At 35.2% G+C, this 19,129-nt stretch overlaps 2 protein-coding genes across 5 annotated transcripts in view; one reads left to right on the forward strand and one right to left on the reverse strand.

Moving 5' to 3' along the window:
* The window catches only part of LOC107559260 (ras and EF-hand domain-containing protein homolog), a 20,004-nt gene extending 7,148 nt beyond the window's left edge, over positions 1-12,856 (forward strand). The window contains exons 3-18 of the mRNA XM_016243015.1: positions 2,324-2,435; positions 2,619-2,808; positions 3,622-3,768; positions 4,714-4,804; positions 5,488-5,583; positions 6,501-6,688; positions 7,856-7,927; positions 8,005-8,050; positions 8,133-8,224; positions 8,493-8,844; positions 9,143-9,275; positions 10,209-10,290; positions 10,671-10,785; positions 11,783-11,884; positions 12,170-12,246; positions 12,621-12,856. Coding sequence (XP_016098501.1) covers positions 2,324-2,435; positions 2,619-2,808; positions 3,622-3,768; positions 4,714-4,804; positions 5,488-5,583; positions 6,501-6,688; positions 7,856-7,927; positions 8,005-8,050; positions 8,133-8,224; positions 8,493-8,844; positions 9,143-9,275; positions 10,209-10,290; positions 10,671-10,785; positions 11,783-11,884; positions 12,170-12,246; positions 12,621-12,705 — 1,980 coding nt within the window. The 3' untranslated portion in view covers positions 12,706-12,856. The remainder of the gene's footprint in view (positions 1-2,323; positions 2,436-2,618; positions 2,809-3,621; positions 3,769-4,713; positions 4,805-5,487; positions 5,584-6,500; positions 6,689-7,855; positions 7,928-8,004; positions 8,051-8,132; positions 8,225-8,492; positions 8,845-9,142; positions 9,276-10,208; positions 10,291-10,670; positions 10,786-11,782; positions 11,885-12,169; positions 12,247-12,620) is intronic.
* Positions 12,857-16,863: 4,007 nt separating this feature from the next.
* Positions 16,864-19,129, reverse strand: part of LOC107559271 (protein arginine N-methyltransferase 8-B-like) — a 30,269-nt gene continuing 28,003 nt past the window's right edge. For 2 of the 4 annotated variants that reach the window (XM_016243041.1, XM_016243050.1), the window contains exons 9-10: positions 18,413-18,534; positions 16,864-17,542 (exon numbers count right to left, since the gene is read on the reverse strand). In XM_016243041.1, coding sequence (XP_016098527.1) covers positions 17,459-17,542; positions 18,413-18,534 — 206 coding nt within the window. In that variant the 3' untranslated portion in view covers positions 16,864-17,458. The remainder of the gene's footprint in view (positions 17,543-18,412; positions 18,535-19,129) is intronic. The other 2 variants (XM_016243034.1, XM_016243026.1) reach the window with 1 other exon arrangement.

Below are 19,129 nucleotides of genomic sequence, written 5' to 3' on the forward strand. Positions count from 1 at the left end.
TTGTTTAATTAATTCATTCATTCATTTGTTCTCTTTATTTTTCAAAGGCATTTTGAACGTAACGTTACACAAATAGAAATATACATTTTACGACTATAAATGACAGAGTATTAAGTTATTTCCCCTCGATGGGGAAAAAATCCAAGTGAACATCAATCAGTACTCAATATTAATTTAAACTGCACTTCCGCGCTTGACTGTAGTCGCGTCTGTCTACTTATTGAGTTTATTTAACCCATCGCAATTTATTGGAACTGTGTGAACTAGAGTGACCTTAATGTTGTTCTAAAGGCTTATTACTTAATAACACAAAAATGTCCTGCTGGCACTTGCCAATTTAATGGCAGAGAATGGTGACTTTAGGTTTTGTTTGTTGTTTTTAAGCGGATGCATTAAAAAAAAAATATTTTATTTTATTTTAATAAGCCAATTTATTATTCTTTATTTTTGTCTTAGTGTTTAAAATATTAATTAATTAATTAATTAAACAAACAGACTTACTGGGTGAGCAGGGTAGGCTATGACAGCTGTCATATCATACCCTGACATGCCCAGCTGATGCAAAGAATAGAATTTATATCTACACAGAAGAAAGCCCTGTCTACACTCTGCCCAGGTATGAGTTGTGTCCAGCTATTCATTAGCCTGTTTGTTTGATGAAAAAAGATGAAATGTAGTTGCAATAAATGTGTTAAGAATCCATACAACTGCAGCAGTGGAGGACTATTATTCTGCTGCGTGATACTGCAGAAGAACTGATGATGGCACGGTTTGATCTTCGGCTGACCAATCAGCAGAAAGGGGCGTTTAATTCCCGCCCACGTGTAGAAATCGAATATTCAAGCTGTTTATTCATTTTTCTACCCCTGAACGAAAAACTAAAATTTAAGCTAAATTCTCGTTTTTCGTTTTTGGGGAAAAAAAAACGAAAAAAACAAAAAAGGAGCCGTTTTCTCTTTTTTTCTACTTTCAATATTAAATCAAAAAACGAATGATACATGGATTACGGTACCACCACCATATTTTTATTATTATTTTCTGTTCCACCTATTGGTCATAGTGTGTGAGATCTATATTAATCTCTCATCAGTGTGGTTGATTTATATGAAATATGAAGTTTCAGTACAGCTTTATGCAGCTTGTCAGAATCGTAGGAGCTTGGGAGACCATCCTAAAATTGTGGTGAGCATTTTGAAACCACCCCTTCAGTTGTATTATTGTGCAGATTCGATCACCTCTTAGATTTTCCATTCATTGCATATGTTTCCTTTGAAGTCTGGCTCTCGGGCCTTGCTCTGAAGAGCCTTTTTCAAAAGCATCACACCTTTGATCCAGTGTCTATGGAAAAAGCATTAATAAACATTGGTTCTTCATCTTTATTTAAATGATGCCTTTTGTTATTTCAGCCCATTTGGATTAAATAGATCCCACAAATCCATACGTACTTAAATCTTTCTGTTAAATGATTGTGTACATGCTATTGTGAAGACTTTGACAAAACATTTACGTGCTTGGCAAAGTAACTTGCATCATGGGTCCACCACATGTTGGTCTTGCAGAAAGCGCTGACAACACTATTGGGGTTTCAAAGAGCAGCGTTTGCTAAACCTTCAGGCCGTCAAAAAAGCCACAGGAGGAGTTTTATTGCTGTTTTTAGAAGCTGTCACTTTAGTTTACCAGAGGAACTGGGTGATGGCTCACACTTTGTGCTCATTTTTACGCAACTGTTTTCACACGTCCATCAGCGTTTACAACTGACTTTTACAAGTACAGAAAAATCCAAAAGTCCACGCTAAAGTCACACTGAGAATTATATGTAGTGTTTTATGGGACATCTGATCCCAGAGCATATCTGAGCAAACATGTGTCAGGTTCCCACACAGGGTGTGTTATTTGCTCTCTAAGAATAGTAGCGTTCTTACTGTGTGTTAACGGGGTTGATCACTGAAATCGACAGCCTGACTGATTTTTAAAGGTGTCAAATGTCAACTTAGTTTGAGACCTTACTCATGACGTACAAATAACCTGGTAAGAGATTGGAGAATATGTGAGTTTGGTTTTGTAGTGACATTCAGTTGCCTCATAAACATGTTTTGTGAGTTTCGATTTACTGTAATTAATTGTAATTTAATTGTAAAACCAATAAAATATATTATTTATTTATATACAGCATGTATGACTGCTAAGCTAAATGTTAAGATACACTGTAAAGTACATGTTATCTGTTTTATTTACAGTATACTCTTAATTTGCTCATTTTCAGGTGATGCAAAATGCGTTATGCTTTTCATAACATGCCTGTATCATTTGTCATGTGTTGTAGAGATTAAATGGAGAGCTTCCGCTAAGTGCTGAGGAACTTGAGAACGTCTTTTCAAATCTGGACGCAGATGGCAATGGATATCTGACCCTTGAGGAGTTCTCATCCGGCTTTAGTGGGTTTCCATTTGAATCTATTCAGCACTCAGTAAAAAATAAAAAATAAAAACATTATATATATATATATAAAATGTATGTGTGTGTTTTCGATTATTGAAACATCTGATTGATATTATATGTTGTATTTTGGGCTGTCTGTATCCTTAAAGTTTGCTAATGTATTTATGTCTCCCATTCAGGTGAATTTATGTTTGGTCCAGGTGTGGTGTCAGTAGATCCACATGCAGGCGAGGAGCCAGTCTCAGCAAAGACTCCAGAAGTGCTCTACGAGAGCCAGTGGGAGGAGAGACACAGCAGGGGAGACGATGACGAGGAGCAACACTTCTGCATGCTAATGGAGAACCTGGGGGCAAGCAACATCTTTGAAGAGTGAGAGTCTTTTCAGTCAACCACGCTATTTGAAATGGATCCTAAAATTAATATTCATGGTTGTAGTGTAGTTCCTATAGTGCGATTCCATGCAAGAATATTCCCACTAATGTATAAATTCTGAAATAACTGAAATAGATAACAACCTAAAATTAATCTTAATAATTAATTTTTAGGTTGTTATACATTTCAGTTATAGGATTTATACATTCATAGAAGTATTCTTGCATGGAACTACACTAGCCAAGATGCTATTTTCATGCTATAAAACACATTAGTTATGTATTTTTATCTATAACTATAGTTACTGTATTTCTGACTATCATACAAATATAACTTAGATTTCATTTAAAAAGCAACTTTACACCAAAGGTCAATTCTTGTCTTCTTATTGACCATATGGTGCGTTGAGCCCATTTTTGTAACGCATGACCGGATGCACTTTCAGCAAACTACCGCCACTCCTAAAAGGCAAACGGTGATAGTGGAAGACATCAATTATAAAAGTTCATCCTTCTGACTGACTGTAATCCTTGTGTATGGTTATTGCTTTTTCAAAGGGGAGCTGACAGTTTGGATTAGATTCTGATTGCATCTCATATACAGTCAGCTTTAATTTTGCTGTTTTTTTTTTACTCTAGTTCCACAAAATCATGATGTGATTTTGATATCCTTTTTTGTGGAGTGTGATATAAGATACTATAATAGATAAAACTTGGTCATATAAAGGTAAAACACACCGCAAACTCGTTTTGTAATTTTTTACGAATTTGGTGAGATAAACGATGCAGTAAGCGTGTTGTGATGTCTCAGGCCAGGAGAGGTGCGGAGTCTTTGGGTGCAGCTCAGAAAAGACGAACCTCACCTTCTGTCCAATTTTGAGGAGTTCCTTGCCAGGGTCACTTATCAGATCAAAGAGACCAACCAGGAGAAGAAAGAGATGGAGACGGCCCTTAAAAGGTCAGATGTCAATTAAGTACCTTTATTCCTTTCAGAATTTGAACATGCATTTTGAAGGGATGTTACTTTTGTATAAAGTTGTAATGGAAAAATGTATTTAGACACTTATAGACTACTGTTTAAAAGTCTAAGGTCGGTAAGATATTATTTATTTATTTATCTATTTTAATTTAGCGAAGATGCATTAAAAATGACCAAAAGTTATGGTAGGGAGCGTCAAAAAATTATATTTTTTGTCTTGAAAAATGTGTTTGTGCTACCTTTTAAAATAAATGGGACTTGGTTTGATATTTTGCTATCGTTATCTACTCAGTGACATTCATACATTTTGAGTGTCAGCCCACTATATGAATCCCATGTTGGTTGACTTGACAGTCACATATCGTGACTAATAAGAATCAAGGGACAGATGTGATGCAAGCACTAGGAAAGTTGGCTTTTGCATGAGATTTTCACACCTGAGCCTGACTGTATAATTGGTAACAGAGTTGGCTTGTACTATGCTCCAAAAGTTGATTATCTGAGCATTAGCAAAGGTAAGATTTTAGTGTTAAGCGGTGAGTTTACAGTATTCTGTTAACCATTAAAGGATATATTACAAGCAAGCAAATAATATATTTTTTCTAAAACATTCTAACGAAAAAAGTAAATAATGTGTAATGCATGCTCACATGATTATGAGCATCACTCGGTTTTCAAATATATTGATCCATTTAATTTATTCCACATTTATTCTCTTTTTATCACAATGGAGAGCCTGCACTGAGGCTTGATAGTCATGTCTATTGTGGCTTTTAAAGATATATCTTTGAAACATCTGCTGAGAGCTGACCTGTAAATGCCTTTTGAATGACGTCTGTTCCATGTACCCAATTAATAGTGTTTTATTCTTTAATATGACTAAGTGACTCAAAAGCTTTTTAGTGATCCTGACGTCTTTCATAGGAAAGCGGCGACACATGATGATGAAATCCAGAGGCTGTATGAAGAAATGGAGCAACAGATCAAGAATGAAAAGGACAGGATACTCTTAGAGGTGAAACAATTATTACTTATTAATTACTCAAATTGGTCATTTGAAAAAAACTAATTTAATACTCAATGAGGTCCATGGTAACACATTGAGTATTAAATGTGTTACCATGGACCTCAAGGAAATTTAATAAAAAAGGGACTATAAGAAAAGGGAGGGGGGATTCTCATAGACTTTCATTGAAAATCATACAGTATGTAGAGACCAGAAATTATAAAAACTAATTAAAATAAAAAAGATTCTGAAAGGTCGTTAGACTGGCAATTTCAAATTAAGTTATGTTTACAGTAGAAACACTAACTGGTAAGGCCTGTTCACACCAAGGACGATAACTATAAAGATAACGATAGATATAGTTCTAAAAATCGTTCTCGATATTAAAGAATAGCACCACACCACAGCTATAACGATAAAGGCACAGAGAAATATATCGCTGGAAACAGTTTCAGAACGATTTTTTTCCAGCTTATGATTGATACAAACATTGACACCCAATCAGAATCCATCCTGCTATAATGAGCTTTTAAAGCGGCAGATGAGCGTGCGCTTAGAATAAACAGATGGTATCGTCTGCTGGTGTGGACGCTAATATTGTTATCTTTATAGTTATCGTTCTTGGTGTGAACAGGGCTTTTTCTATGTACCATGGTAAATTGTATGGGTCATGTGAACTGTATGTTCTCTAGGATTCTGAGCGGTTCTTGTCTCGCAGTCAGGACATGGAGCACCAGCTTTCCGCTAAAGAGAAAGAGCTGGAAATCCTTTCTAACAAACAGAAACGGGTGGGTCACAACAAATTCCTTTGCTTGTCACTAAACCAGTTTAACTAGTAATATTTACGAAGACATTGCACATCTATTCACTATTTGAATGTGTGAATTTTACAAAGAGTGATATCATTTCCTGTAAGGGCTTTAGTTTAATCCTAATGAAAGGTCAAGGAAAGGCTGAAACTTGAACTCAAGAACAAACTAACATCTACATTTTAAGGACTTTGACTCAAATACTGTACGAGTCTTAATGCTCAGAAGTATTACTCTCAGATTCTTTAACACAATCACCAGGTGCTGTTGATCATTTGCTGGAAATTTGAGTTCAGCTTTCAGAAAACCACATCTGACAGTGCTGACGCACACAAAAATAGACGCTGTTCTATACACACAATAGACAAAACCCAGCAAAGCCTTTCAGTGGTAATGAATGAACCGAAAGTAACAAAGTCGTAATGCTTCCTTTGCCTGCATCATTACAAGCTTCATTTTCTTCTCTTCGCATTAGCAAACAGCTAAAGCAAATTAGTTCCTTTATTGTGCTCTTTGCTGCAATGTTAAAGCAAGCAAAACTGCTTTTCTGCTGTGAGAAGCTGAAGTGTGGTACAGTATGTTTGGTCATAGACGTGGTATTGTGTCCTATCGTGTCTATATTTAGCAGCATAGCTGTGTTGAAAAGCATGAGTGTAAGAGCTTTCTTATCAATCCATTCCTCCCACAATGTCCCATCCAAACATTCACATGAACACTTCCAAGGTTATCCTTCCAAGTTCTTGATAGTGGTGTAAATATACATGGCTGGTATGTCTGGTTATCCAGCACAATTAGTTTCAAAGAGCTTCTTGTTCTTCAGTTATGTTTATGATAGCTTGATTGTTTCATTTGTACATGGTACATGTGTGTGTGTGTGTTTGTTTGATGTCCGTCAGCTGGAGCGTCAGTGTCGAGAGCTGCACAGCGAGCAGCGGGAGACAGCCGTGGAGAACGTCAAACTGAAGCAGTGTAATGAGGACTTGAACCGTGAGCTGGACAACACCACCCAGGAGCTGAGTCTGGCCCAGGAGCAACTCATGATGCTGCAGGAACAGTCCTCATGCCTGCATGAGGAAAGAGAGATGTGAGGATGATACGACATTTAGTGCAATTCCGCTATGTGCTATATACAATATAGTAAAATTCAATTCAAAAGTGAATAATATAATTAGTGCTGTCAAACGATTAATCACAATTAATCGCATCCAGAATAAAAGTTTTTGTTTATATAATATATATGTGTGTGTGTGTGTACTGTGTATATTTATTATGTATATATAAATACACACACATACAGTATATATTTTGAAAATATTTACATGTATATGCGTATTATATATATAAATATATTTGATATATAAACATAACATATTTTTCTTAAATATATGCATGCATGTGTTTGTATTTATATATACTTAATAAATATAGACAGTATACACATATTATGTTAACAAAAACTTAAATTTTGGATGCGATTAATCATGATTAATCATTTGACAGCACTAAATATAATATAATAATATGCTCTAACTTAAAGGGTTAGTTCACCCAAAAATGAAAATGCTGTCATTAATTACTCACCCTCGTGTCGTTCCAAACCTGTAAGACCTCCGTTCATCTTCGGAACACAAATGAAGATATTTTTGATGGAATCTGAGAGCTCTCTGACCCTCCCATAGACAGCAAGGATCCAGGGTGACGCAGAAGAGACAAATTAATGACAGTAATTAATTACCGTCATTAATTAGTGAGTAATTAATGACAGAATTTTCATTTTTGGGTGAACTATCCCTTTAATACAATTTAACGACATTTTTAATAAAACATTATTTGTACACTGCGTTCAAAGCATATCAGGGTCAAATTTCACACTAAAATAAAATAAATACTTTTTTTTTTTTTTAATTGTCATTCCCTACAATTATTAATTTTTTTGTGTAATTGTGATTGTCTAATTTATTTGTCATTTATTTTCTCCCTGATTCTCATTACTGTTCTTACAATGATGTTACTGTACATTACAATGATATATTTGTTGAAATCATCATAAGCTAAGAAATATATCACAGTTTATTATACATTACATTTTAAAATGTATTTTTTATGTATTTGTTTATTTAATTTCATTAAAGCTGGTGTCTAATAATGCGAATTTAGTTAATAAAGTTTGTCCCTTGTTTGATTTGGTATCAGTCCTGCTGGCAAAAATATTATCATTAAAAGAGTTAGTATTTTTATTTATTTATTTCAGGGAGATTTATAGGGTTACAGAAAGCTTGCAAAGAGAGAGGGCAAGTCTTCTCAAGCAGCTTGATTTGCTGAGGTAAGAAATAACTATCAATGAAGAGGCGGGTCTTTATGTTAGCCCAGATTTCATGTGTTCTGTTTCATTCCTTCTAGGGAAATGAACAAACACTTACGAGATGAAAGAGACATGTGCTATCAAGTAGGTTCATATAGATGTTATATTAGACATTGTACTGATCCTGTATTTTGATCATTTCAAGACATTGTTTGCTGTCTTTCAGAAACCAAATACTTCTGCTGCAAAACTCTCATGGAAACAGAGGCCTGGGTCAATTACTATGAAGCAGTCTGAGCGGAAGAATTCCTTTAAGAGGTATGGCTGTGTGAAAATGCCATCTGTACACTAAACGGTACTCAAGATGAAAAGATATGCAAGATGCAAAATCAAAAAGGATCTGACTCTCCTCAGATAAAATAGCTAGTCATTTTAGACTTGAGTTTAATCAAAGCTTATTGTGAAGACATCAATAAGATGCTTTCTTGATATTTATAGTTTGAGTAATCAAAAAAGGTAGTACTCCATATTGCTGATGTCATTTTAGTGAATAAATAAGCATACATGTGGATGTCGTCTTCTCCAGTGATGAGGATGAAGAGGTTCTGCCACAATCTAAGCGGAAGAACGTGATTGGCGTAAATGGGCACAGCATGGACCTGGAGGACATGGTAGATGGACGACCTTCTTCAAAACACCAGCTCCAGAGAATCATCTCCATCGAGGAGGACCATCTTCCTCAGCTCCTTCAGCAGGGTTATCAAGCCCATCTCAGAGATTGGAGTGAAGATGAGGAGTTGGAGGAGGGCATGGACCTCCAGATGAGCAATATTTACCCCACAACCAGCACTCCGACCTCTGTTTCACCCCATCCAGGAGTCGCACCCACACCCACCTCACCCAGAGGACAGCCTGTGGGCAAAGAGACAGTCCAGTCGGTGAGAAAACAGCTTGATTTGGTCTGAACCTTAGACATTCGTTGAGGTTTCAAAATGAGTATACTCTTCAAAATAAAGGTTCTTAATTGGCATCAATGAGGAACCTTTAACATCCATGGAACATTTCCATTGGCAAAAGGTTCTTTATAGTGGAATATAGTTCTTTAGAATATTTACATGTCCTTTACACTAACATCAAAAATGTTCACTAACAGGTTTTTGGGTCACATAGACCCGGCTTTCTTCCCCTTTTCATTAATTGTGGTGTCTTTTTTTTATTTAAATTTTTTTTTCCCAGGAGGAAGGGGCCAGTTCAGGTCCAGATCGTCTCTTTAAGATAGTTATGGTGGGGAATTCTAGTGTGGGAAAAACATCTCTTCTACGTCGCTTCTGTGACAACTGTTTCCACTCTGGTACATGTGCTACTGTAGGTAAGTGGCCTTCTTTCATATATTTACTAGTGTCTAGGGGCAGTTTTATTTATTTAACCTAAATAGCCTCAATTGTAAGGCGCTTGCTCACCCAAAATGAAATTTCTGTCATCGACTTACCATCATGCTGCTCCAAAGCCATGTCTTTGGGTGTGAGTCCAATTTGATGCCATGTTGTTGCTGGGTCTGTTAATTGTCCACATGCTGATGACAGTAACACTGTTTAACCATAATTAGTCTCGCACAACATTGAGGTTTTGCTGACTTCGGATTTTAACCTTTAAAGCACTCAAGTCTATTTCTATACTAAAGTATACCATGGTAACAAAAAACCTGTAATACCACGATACTTTTTGGTCCATTTTATTAACAAAGTATCTTTGCATACAATTGAACAGGTAAAAATAAAGCGACATAATGTGTGTCCATTTGCATGGTTCCTATTTAGCCGATTGTTTATCAGTAACTTTGTATTGACTAAAACCACAAATCAATTCCGTCTGGCCTTTAGTCAGGGCTTGTGTGTGGAGCTGCTTCTAGGATGGAAACAAAAGCATGAAAATATTAAATGGCATGACTCCTAGTCCTTTCCTTCTCCTTCAGACTGACTTTTTTCATTTTGTGACGTGTGCAGGTATTGACTACAGTGTGAAGACTCTTACAGTAGACAACAGCCAGGTACATACAATTGAACAGGTAAAAATAAAGCGACATAATGTGTGTCCATTTGCATGGTTCCTATTTAGCCGATTGTTTATCAGTAACTTTGTATTGACTAAAACCACAAATCAATTCCGTCTGGCCTTTAGTCAGGGCTTGTGTGTGGAGCTGCTTCTAGGATGAAAACAAAAGCATGAAAATATTAAATGGCATGACTCCTAGTCCTTTCCTTCTCCTTCAGACTGACTTTTTTTCATTTTGTGACATGTGCAGGTATTGACTACAGTGTGAAGACTCTTACAGTAGACAACAGCCAGGTAGCCTTGCAAATGTGGGACACAGCAGGACAGGAGAGGCGAGTTGTGTTTTATTGATTTTATTTGAGTTTATGTTTCTGTTAACAATCTTAATTAATTATAATCTAATTGTTCATTGATCACTCCATTGCATCCCAATCACAACGCACTGGATAGCTGGCCAATCAGAGCACACCTCGCTTTTTCAGACCGATGAGTTTTGTAAAAATCGACGCGCTTCAGAAAGGCGGGGCATAGAGGAGAAACAATAATGTACAGTATGTGGAAAATAATGTGTTTTTTAACCTTAAACCGCATAAACACATTTCATTACACCAAATACACAAAATAATGTTCTTTTTAGCAGCATCATATGACCCCTTTAACTGGAAAAATATGTGAATGCTAAAGATGTTTTAATGTGAGGATCTGCCGACAGGTATCGCAGCATCACCAAGCAGTTTTTTCGCAAGGCCGATGGCGTGGTAGTGGTGTATGACGTCACTAATGAGCAGACTTTCACAGCAGTGAGGCATTGGCTGGCCAGCGTGCAGGTGAGTGATTCATTTCCACTTTCTTTTGGGTAAAAGATTAAATTTATACTTATGTACACATACACCTTTGAGGAATTGATTGAAATATTTATGAAATACGGTGTAAGGAAATATTTTGTCCAGTAAAATGCGCTTTAGATTTAAACACGACTCTTCCGCTTGAATTATAAATATTACCTGCTTCCAACTAGTAATAACAAGTAGCAATTGGCTAACACAAACTTTTTTTATTTATTTTATTTTTTTATTAGTGGTAGAAGTGTAACTTTCAACAGGCTTGTATGTAAAGTTGCTGTTGGCCTACTGGCCTAAAAAAAGGAATTTGTTCCACTCAAATTTTTATTTCAATAGATAATGAAAGTCCTAGTTTCAAAAGTTTGGGATCAGTAAGTTATTTTTATTTTTTGATACTTTTATTAATTGTCACTTTTGATCAGTTTAAGACATCCTTGCTGCATAAAAGTATGACATTTTTGATACCTTTTATTCAGCAAAGATGTTTTAAATTGATCAAAAGTTACTGTAAAGACATTTATAATGTTACAAAAGAAAAAAAGATAATCTAATTATATTCATCAAGAGATCCTGAAAAAAATGTTCATGGTTTCCACAAAGCTGTGAATCAGCACACAGGCTTTCAGCATTGATTATTTATAATAAAAGTTTCTTGAGCACCAAATCAGCATATTTGAATGATTTTTGAAGGTTACACTTATTTAGTTTTTTACTATAAGCTACTGTTTTTACTGTATTTTTTATTAAATGCATACAGCCTTTGTTAACATAAGTGACTTAAAAAAAAAATATATATAAATAAAAGATTAACAAATCTTATCAACCCCAACCTTTTGAACGTTAGTGTGTGTAATGAAAACAACATATAGACAACAAAAATGCAATAAAATGCTTATTTCAAGCAAGTCAGCTGCATCGTCAATGCGGTAAGGTAGTTTTAATTCATTTTAATGGGAAGTGTTTATCTTTCTCTGTCTTACAGGAGGGAGCAGGTGAGGACATTCCCATCATGCTCCTGGGGAACAAGACCGATCTAGATGGCCAGAGAGAGGTTCCACTGGGAGTGGCAGAGAAATTAGCCAAGGTGAGTGAATGTGGGCCCTGGAGTGGCACTAATTAAACATTTTAAGCATGGCGGTCTTGAAACAAATAAGTTAAAGAACTGATTCAGAGCTGAATGAGTATTCGGCCGTGAGGTGCGTGTGAGGAAGTCCTTTCTCCCGTCTCAATGAAGATGCATAAAGTGGCTTCCTGTCAGTTACTGTTGTATGAACTCACCAGATAAAGAACCACACTGAATGGCATACAGTAAGAATTACCCGTTATTCTAAAAGTATCTTATTTTGCCATTTCCTTTTCACTCGTTCAGGACTTTCAGTTGATTTTCTATGAGTGCAGTGCTTTTTCAAGCCACAATGTGACAGAGTCCATGATTCATATGGCAAGGTAAAAGGTTAATTTTTTTTTTTTTTTTTTTTTTTTTTAAATGAGTACACAGAAGATAGCTTTTGAATACATTCACGCCCGATTTTTGACTGTTTTATTATTATTTTTTTTATTTTAAAAAATAATAAAAATGGTTAAGACAAAAGAGTGATTGCAATACAGTGATGTGGTAAAATTGTGAATTTGTTTTTCTAGTAACTTTGAGACTACAATATGTTTCAGTATGTGAACAGACTTTTGGCAGAATAATTTTTAATATCTGTTTATTGCATATGCAGCTGCATAAACAGCCAGGTTATTCCTGAGTACAGTTTTTTTCCCCCTTGTACTGCACCTTATAAGATGTGCTACTTTTTTTTCTCTCTCTCTGTCAGAGTTCTAAAAGACCAAGAGGACAGAGAAAAAGAGAAAACTGTGTCACTAGTAGACAGCCACGCTAAGAAGAAGTCCTGCTGCTAGTAGAAAGTCACCCATAGGCACTTACAGAAACCTGCAGATCTTTCAAACCTTTTTGCTTTGCATTTTCATACGGTTTGGTGTTAATGCTGATCTGTTATTCTTCCTCTTATGTTCCTGTTTTTTCTTTTTGAATGACCACTGTGGAGTTAAAAATATTTGGTCTTTTTATATACCAGTACCGCACCTTATAAGATGTGCTACTTTTTTTTCTCTCTCTCTGTCAGAGTTCTAAAAGACCAAGAGGACAGAGAAAAAGAGAAAACTGTGTCACTAGTAGACAGCCACGCTAAGAAGAAGTCCTGCTGCTAGTAGAAAGTCACCCATAGGCACTTACAGAAACCTGCAGATCTTTAAAACCTTTTTGCTTTGCATTTTCATACGGTTTGGTGTTAATGCTGATCTGTTATTCTTCCTCTTATGTTCCTGTTTTTTCTTTTTGAATGACCACTGTGGAGTTAAAAATATTTGGTCTTTTTATATACCAGTACCTCTTTACAATGTGAAACGGATGAGTTTTATGATAATAGTTAGATGTAGGGCTTGAAATAGAGCACTATAGTTTTGTACATTACACAGTTGTAAAGCGTGTCCCATTAAGGTCATTTAAATCTCTCGTCACACTATTGAAGTAAACAAACCTCTATTTTTGTATTGACAGTTGTTGTAATTTATCTTTTTAATATGAAGGTCTTGGAAAGTATATTTAAATGAGCAAAATAAGCTCCTACACACTAGTTCGCACAGTCGTTTGCACAAATGTAGTATTTATATTATTCCTAGCAAGCAGACATGCTCTGAAAAAATGGCTCTTTTTGCTGTCATCAGCATGAATATTTTTAATACACTGCCATGAAGCGAACATATGGTTTGCATAAGGATTCGGTTTTAACAGGGTTCAGTGTTGTTTGCTTTACAGTACTGAATAAACCATTGATTTAGTGAAATGGATTTAGTCCATTATTGATTTCAGATCACTTTTTGATTTGTATTTTATGTATTGTCCCAACAGTACTGTGTGTATATCTATATTTGCTATTTAATGCAATTAGTGTTAAATCAGTGTAAAATGTCTCACAGCAGTCATTGATGTTCACATTTACCATAAATAATTAGAGATGCATTAGTTGTCCACGAAACAGTGGATTTATGCACATTTGAGAAGGCCTATGCTGTGTTTTCTCAAGTTTTTCAGTAATATGATTCTTGATCTGAAACTTGAGTTTTCATATTGATTCACACATAAGTTATGGCAAGTTTCTCTATCACAGCTACTGTATGACCACTGGGCAGAATGACACTAGATTTGAGCACAATGTGGATGTTTTAAATAATGTTTCACTTATTTAGTCTTATAAGTGTTCCTGCTTTATTATGTACATGTGTAATGTGTAAATACTAAACAGAAATGTATTTTGAGTGAAATATTAAACTAAAGAATACTTTGTTTGCATTAATTCCAGTTTGTGCTTTCTGGGAAATTACTTTCATTGAACAATGAACCGATATTTAAGGCCTTGTTCTGAAAGCTCAACCTGAGGTTCAACAGGTTTTACCAGTTTAAATAAACTCTTTAAATATAAAAAAATGTAGTGCTGTATATTTCATGTTTCCCTTACTAATAAAGCATACTGTGAAAAATATATAGTAACAAATATACTAGTATTCCATTCCTTTGTCTAGGCCAGGATTTCAAAATTGCCTAAAATGTCCAGTTTTGGCTTTGTCCTATTATTTTCATGCTTGCTTAAAGGGATAGTTCACCCAAAAATGAAAATTGTATGTTTATCTGCTTACCCCCAGGGCATCCAAGATGTAGGTGACTTTGTTTCTTCAGTAGAACACAAACGAAGATTTTTAACACAAACCGTTGCAGTCTATCAGTCATATAATGGAGGTGAATGGGAATCAAGGCTTTGAGAGTAAAACAAAAACATACACAAACAAAACCAAATTAATCCCATACATTGATGTGTAAAGACACAAAACGATCGGTCTGTGTAAGAAACTGAACAGTATTTATAATGCACTTATAAGTCTGCAATCCGCCGTAAAGCAAGAAGAAGAAGAAGACGCCTCATGCGCCTGCTGTTGAGAACGCGCTCAGGACAGTTCTGACATTGCGTGAATCAGAGGTAAAAGACTATATAAATACTGTTCAGTTTCTTGCACAGACCGATCGTTTTGTGTCTTTACACATCAATGTATCGTCATGAGCCGCAGGGTTTAATTTGGTTTTGTTTGTGTATGTTTTTTTTTTTACTCTCAAAGCCGTGATTCCTATTCACCTCCATTATAAGACTGACAGAAGCAATGGCTTGTGTTCTACTGAAGAAACAAAGTCATCTTGGATGCCCTGGGGGTAAGCAGATAAACATCAAATTTTCATTTTTGGAGGAACTATCCCTTTAAGGTAATGACTGAAAAGCAGTTTGACCAATAGCGTGCAGGCATTGTACATAATCGGCCAATCGTGGCATGCGAGAAGGTGGGATCTACAGAAGAACGGTCAAGCAATTCAAATACACGTACATATTTTATGAGCAGTGTAGAGAAGTAAATAGGAAAATAAAGCCAAAACCCAGACATTTTAGGCAGTTCAGAAATCCCAGCCAGCATAAAAAGGACTTATGGTCACTGCAAGTACTTCAGATAGACTTGTGTCATTTGTTTTATATTTATAATCATTTCAAGCCCCCTTGTGGACTACAAGTGGTACTACATTTAGACTAGAGCACAATCAAACATTACACCTCACAATAATTGACAAATGACCTTTATTTGCTTTACCATCTTACATCACCAACGTTTCAGAAATGTTCAGACTTTTTGTTTCACTTTAATGTTTTTATCACAACAGCAACATGTCTTTATAAACAGCCAAATACGCTTTCAAAGGCATGCTATTGTACACCTATAAACATTTTACATAGCTTCAATTCGTTTTCAGCTATTTTATTTACTATTATCTTGCTAGATGCTCAAATCATGGCAGAATAATCATTATAAACATTTTTTTTTAACATGTAAACCTCAAATTCAATACCAAACACCCAGTTGAAAATACCATAATGGATGAGGAAAACATTCCTTGCTCAGAGAAGATAGTTATTCACACTTTCCAATATTGCACAATATTCCACCAAGGAATCAGATAAATACCTATAGCAAAAACAAACTATGAACAATAAATATAACGCATAACGAACAATGTGCTTTGCAAGTGAACTGAATGTCTTTGGTGAGGACTTGAACAGTATAATCAGCTGTGACACGGGGGTCACAGATGGACCGGGACGATCCCAGTCATGGCCTTGGCAAAGACTCTAATAAGAGCACAGGTGAAGAGCAGCAGGTGCCATCTGAGTCAAGCTCATCAAGATCTCACCGCAGACAGAGCCAGCATTTCACATGCCATCTGTATTTTGATATGTATCATGTGCTGGTTCTCTTTTTCTATTTTCATCTCTGTGCTCAGTTAGCAGAATCATAAATAATACTAACACGACATACTGCAGTCTCATAAAGTTACTAGAAAAACAAATGTACAATTTTACCACATCCGTGTATTGCAATCAGTCCTTTTGTCTTGTGATTTCCATTATTAGCATCTGATTTGTTTTCCTCTGATAATAATAGGCAAGAAACTTTTTTTGTTTAGTTTAGAACTGTTATTGATGCCACAAATCTTAAATTTTATAATTGATGCACTCTTCTCAGGAAATGGGTGTCCACACGATGTACTATATATAATTAATAGCATGCAGAACCTAATGATTTTATATTATAAATATATAAATTATATTTTTAAAAGTTTTGTTTTTATTGCAGTATGAAACTGCCATGCAATTTGGATGTCCCCATTCATCACAATATAATATAACAGCTAAATTTAGCTTTTATTGAAATTCAAATATTCTTTTATGGTCTATGTATAATTACTCAGTTTAAAAAATGCTGATTATGCCATGACATTTAAACATAATTGATCTTTTTGGTAAAACATTGTGGTGAAAAAATTTTTTTTCTTATAGACTCCATCAATATTTATGTATATTAGCTTTGTAAAGCATCAGTTGTATTTGCCAACCTTGTAGGTGCAAAAAAAATAACATTATTAAAGCTTTAAAGGAAAAACAAATTGTTCTTAGCATTGGCCAATGATATTTAAGTAAGCAATGGATTATTTATAGCAACAAACTGTACTATTTTATGAGAATGACCTGGATTTTGTTAAAACCTGATTTAAATTATGAGATCACTTACTTTACTGCACTGAAATTGTTAAAGTCCAGCAAATGAATTATTACTATGTAAGTGGAGTTATTCTCGTAATATGATAATATGTTAAATTGAGATATTTTTAATGCCTGGGACTTGGAAGCACAACCTTCAATATTAAATATCTCACACTCCTAATGTAAAAGCAAAGTCACCATAAACTAACACTTAACATTCATAAGAGCATGACATTCTTTTGTTTGCAGTGGGGTGTAGTCATAGTTGGCCCCTGAACAGTCGGAGAGATGGCGTACTAGTGCAGGCTAGAGTCGGCGAAGGCAAGGCTGCTATTGCTAGAAGTGCCACTCCGCTCCAAAAACGTTGGCAAGACTCCCAGAGATAACAACTTCTGTGCTGGTCTTTCTCTCTGTCTCGGTCTCTTCCCAGCAGCAGGGCAGTAGCTGTGATCCAGAGCGGCCCCTGCCTCTGCTTCTCTGAGTACTGTCACAAACCGTCTCTCGCCACTGCGGGATACTTAGCGCATCTTATAGTCATGAGCGATAGCGGCCTCACATAGCTGACCTTTAAAATCCAGCTCAAAGGTAAAGTCCAGATCACGCTGGATAGATAAACAAGAAAGTTAAATTGCATTTTAATTATAAGAAAAAAAACTATATAAGAAAGTTGCATTGAATTATACAGTACCATTCAAAAGTTTGGGGGAATTAATATTATAATTATAATTTTTTTTTTTCAAAAGAAGGTAATACTTTTATTCTGTGTGGATGAATTTAAAATGACTTTTATAACATTACAGCAAAATTCTATTTTAGAAAAAAAAATCATAGATTTCCACAAAAATATTAAGCAGCACAAATGCGTTCAACAATAATAATAATATATAAAAAAAAACTTCTTTAGCATCAAATCAGCATATTCGAAGGATTTATTCGGATCATGTAACACTGAAGACAGCAGTAATGATGCTGAAAAGTCAGCTTTGCCATCACAGATATAAATTACATTTTAAAACATATTCAAATAGAAAATAGTTATTTTAAATACTTACTAATTTTACTTAATAATATTTCACAATATATTTTTATCAACTAAATCCAGCCTTGGTGAGTGTAAGAAACTTGTTTCCAAAACATCAGAAAATCGTATTGACCCAAAACATTTGAATGGCAGAGTATTTATATATTTAAAAAAATATGGAAAGCATATTTTTGGCTATACTTATATTAACTAACTGACTATTTAAAATAAAATGAGTGTAAGAAACTTGTTTCCAAAACATCAGAAAATCGTATTGACCCAAAACATTTGAATGGCAGAGTATATATATATTTAAAAAAAATATGGAAAGCATATTTTTGGCTATACTTATATTAACTAACTGACTATTTAAAATAAAATAAAATAAAATAAAATGGGTCTTGAAAGCATATTTGACTTTTTAAAAATTATTAATTAGGTGGGTTCTTACTGCGTTCTTCTCGTTTGGCTTCATGCTGACAGTTCCGACTATCTCCTCTCCTCTTTTCACAGTCAAATATTCCTCCAGATAAAACACTGTCTGCTTCCAGTGTGTGTACGGGGTATCTGGTGCTATGGTAGAGAAAATATATACAATAAAATATTAAATATATAACACGCTGTTACGCTGCTCTCTGAAACACTTGATTCTAATTGATCAGTTGTTGGATTCTGACGTCAAATATAATGGCCTCTACTGACCACTCCATGCTCCATAGCCTATATATAATTTAAACTTCAATATCTAAATCTATATTTCATGTCAAAGTATATCATTATTTCAGAAGCAGCCATGCAATAAGAAGAATGAACTACAGTGAGCTGATCAATATTACAGGGCCATGATCATCCTGTCTGTGTGTGTGTGTGTGTGTGTTTTTCAAATAGACAGTGAACAGTGAATCTTATACTAATGCTGACAAATTCACTTCACAAATTCAGATTTTAAAGCCTTGCCACACATAAACCTCTCTAAGCCTCTATTTCTTTCAAGAACGCTGCCAAAAAAGATGCAAACGCTACGTGTGTGATTTCGAGAGAAAATAAGGACCTGAAGTTTGTGTCTGAGTGTTAGTTTTCTTGCCAAACAAAAGATCACTTGAGCTTCCACCCATGAGGAAACGCCTGTGCTGACTGAGCAATACACTGAACCTCAAAGATCAATAGA

This window comes from Sinocyclocheilus grahami, unplaced genomic scaffold, assembly GCF_001515645.1.
Source record: "Sinocyclocheilus grahami isolate Dianchi unplaced genomic scaffold, SAMN03320097.WGS_v1.1 scaffold22.1, whole genome shotgun sequence".
NCBI classification, from domain to species: Eukaryota; Metazoa; Chordata; class Actinopteri; order Cypriniformes; family Cyprinidae; genus Sinocyclocheilus; species Sinocyclocheilus grahami.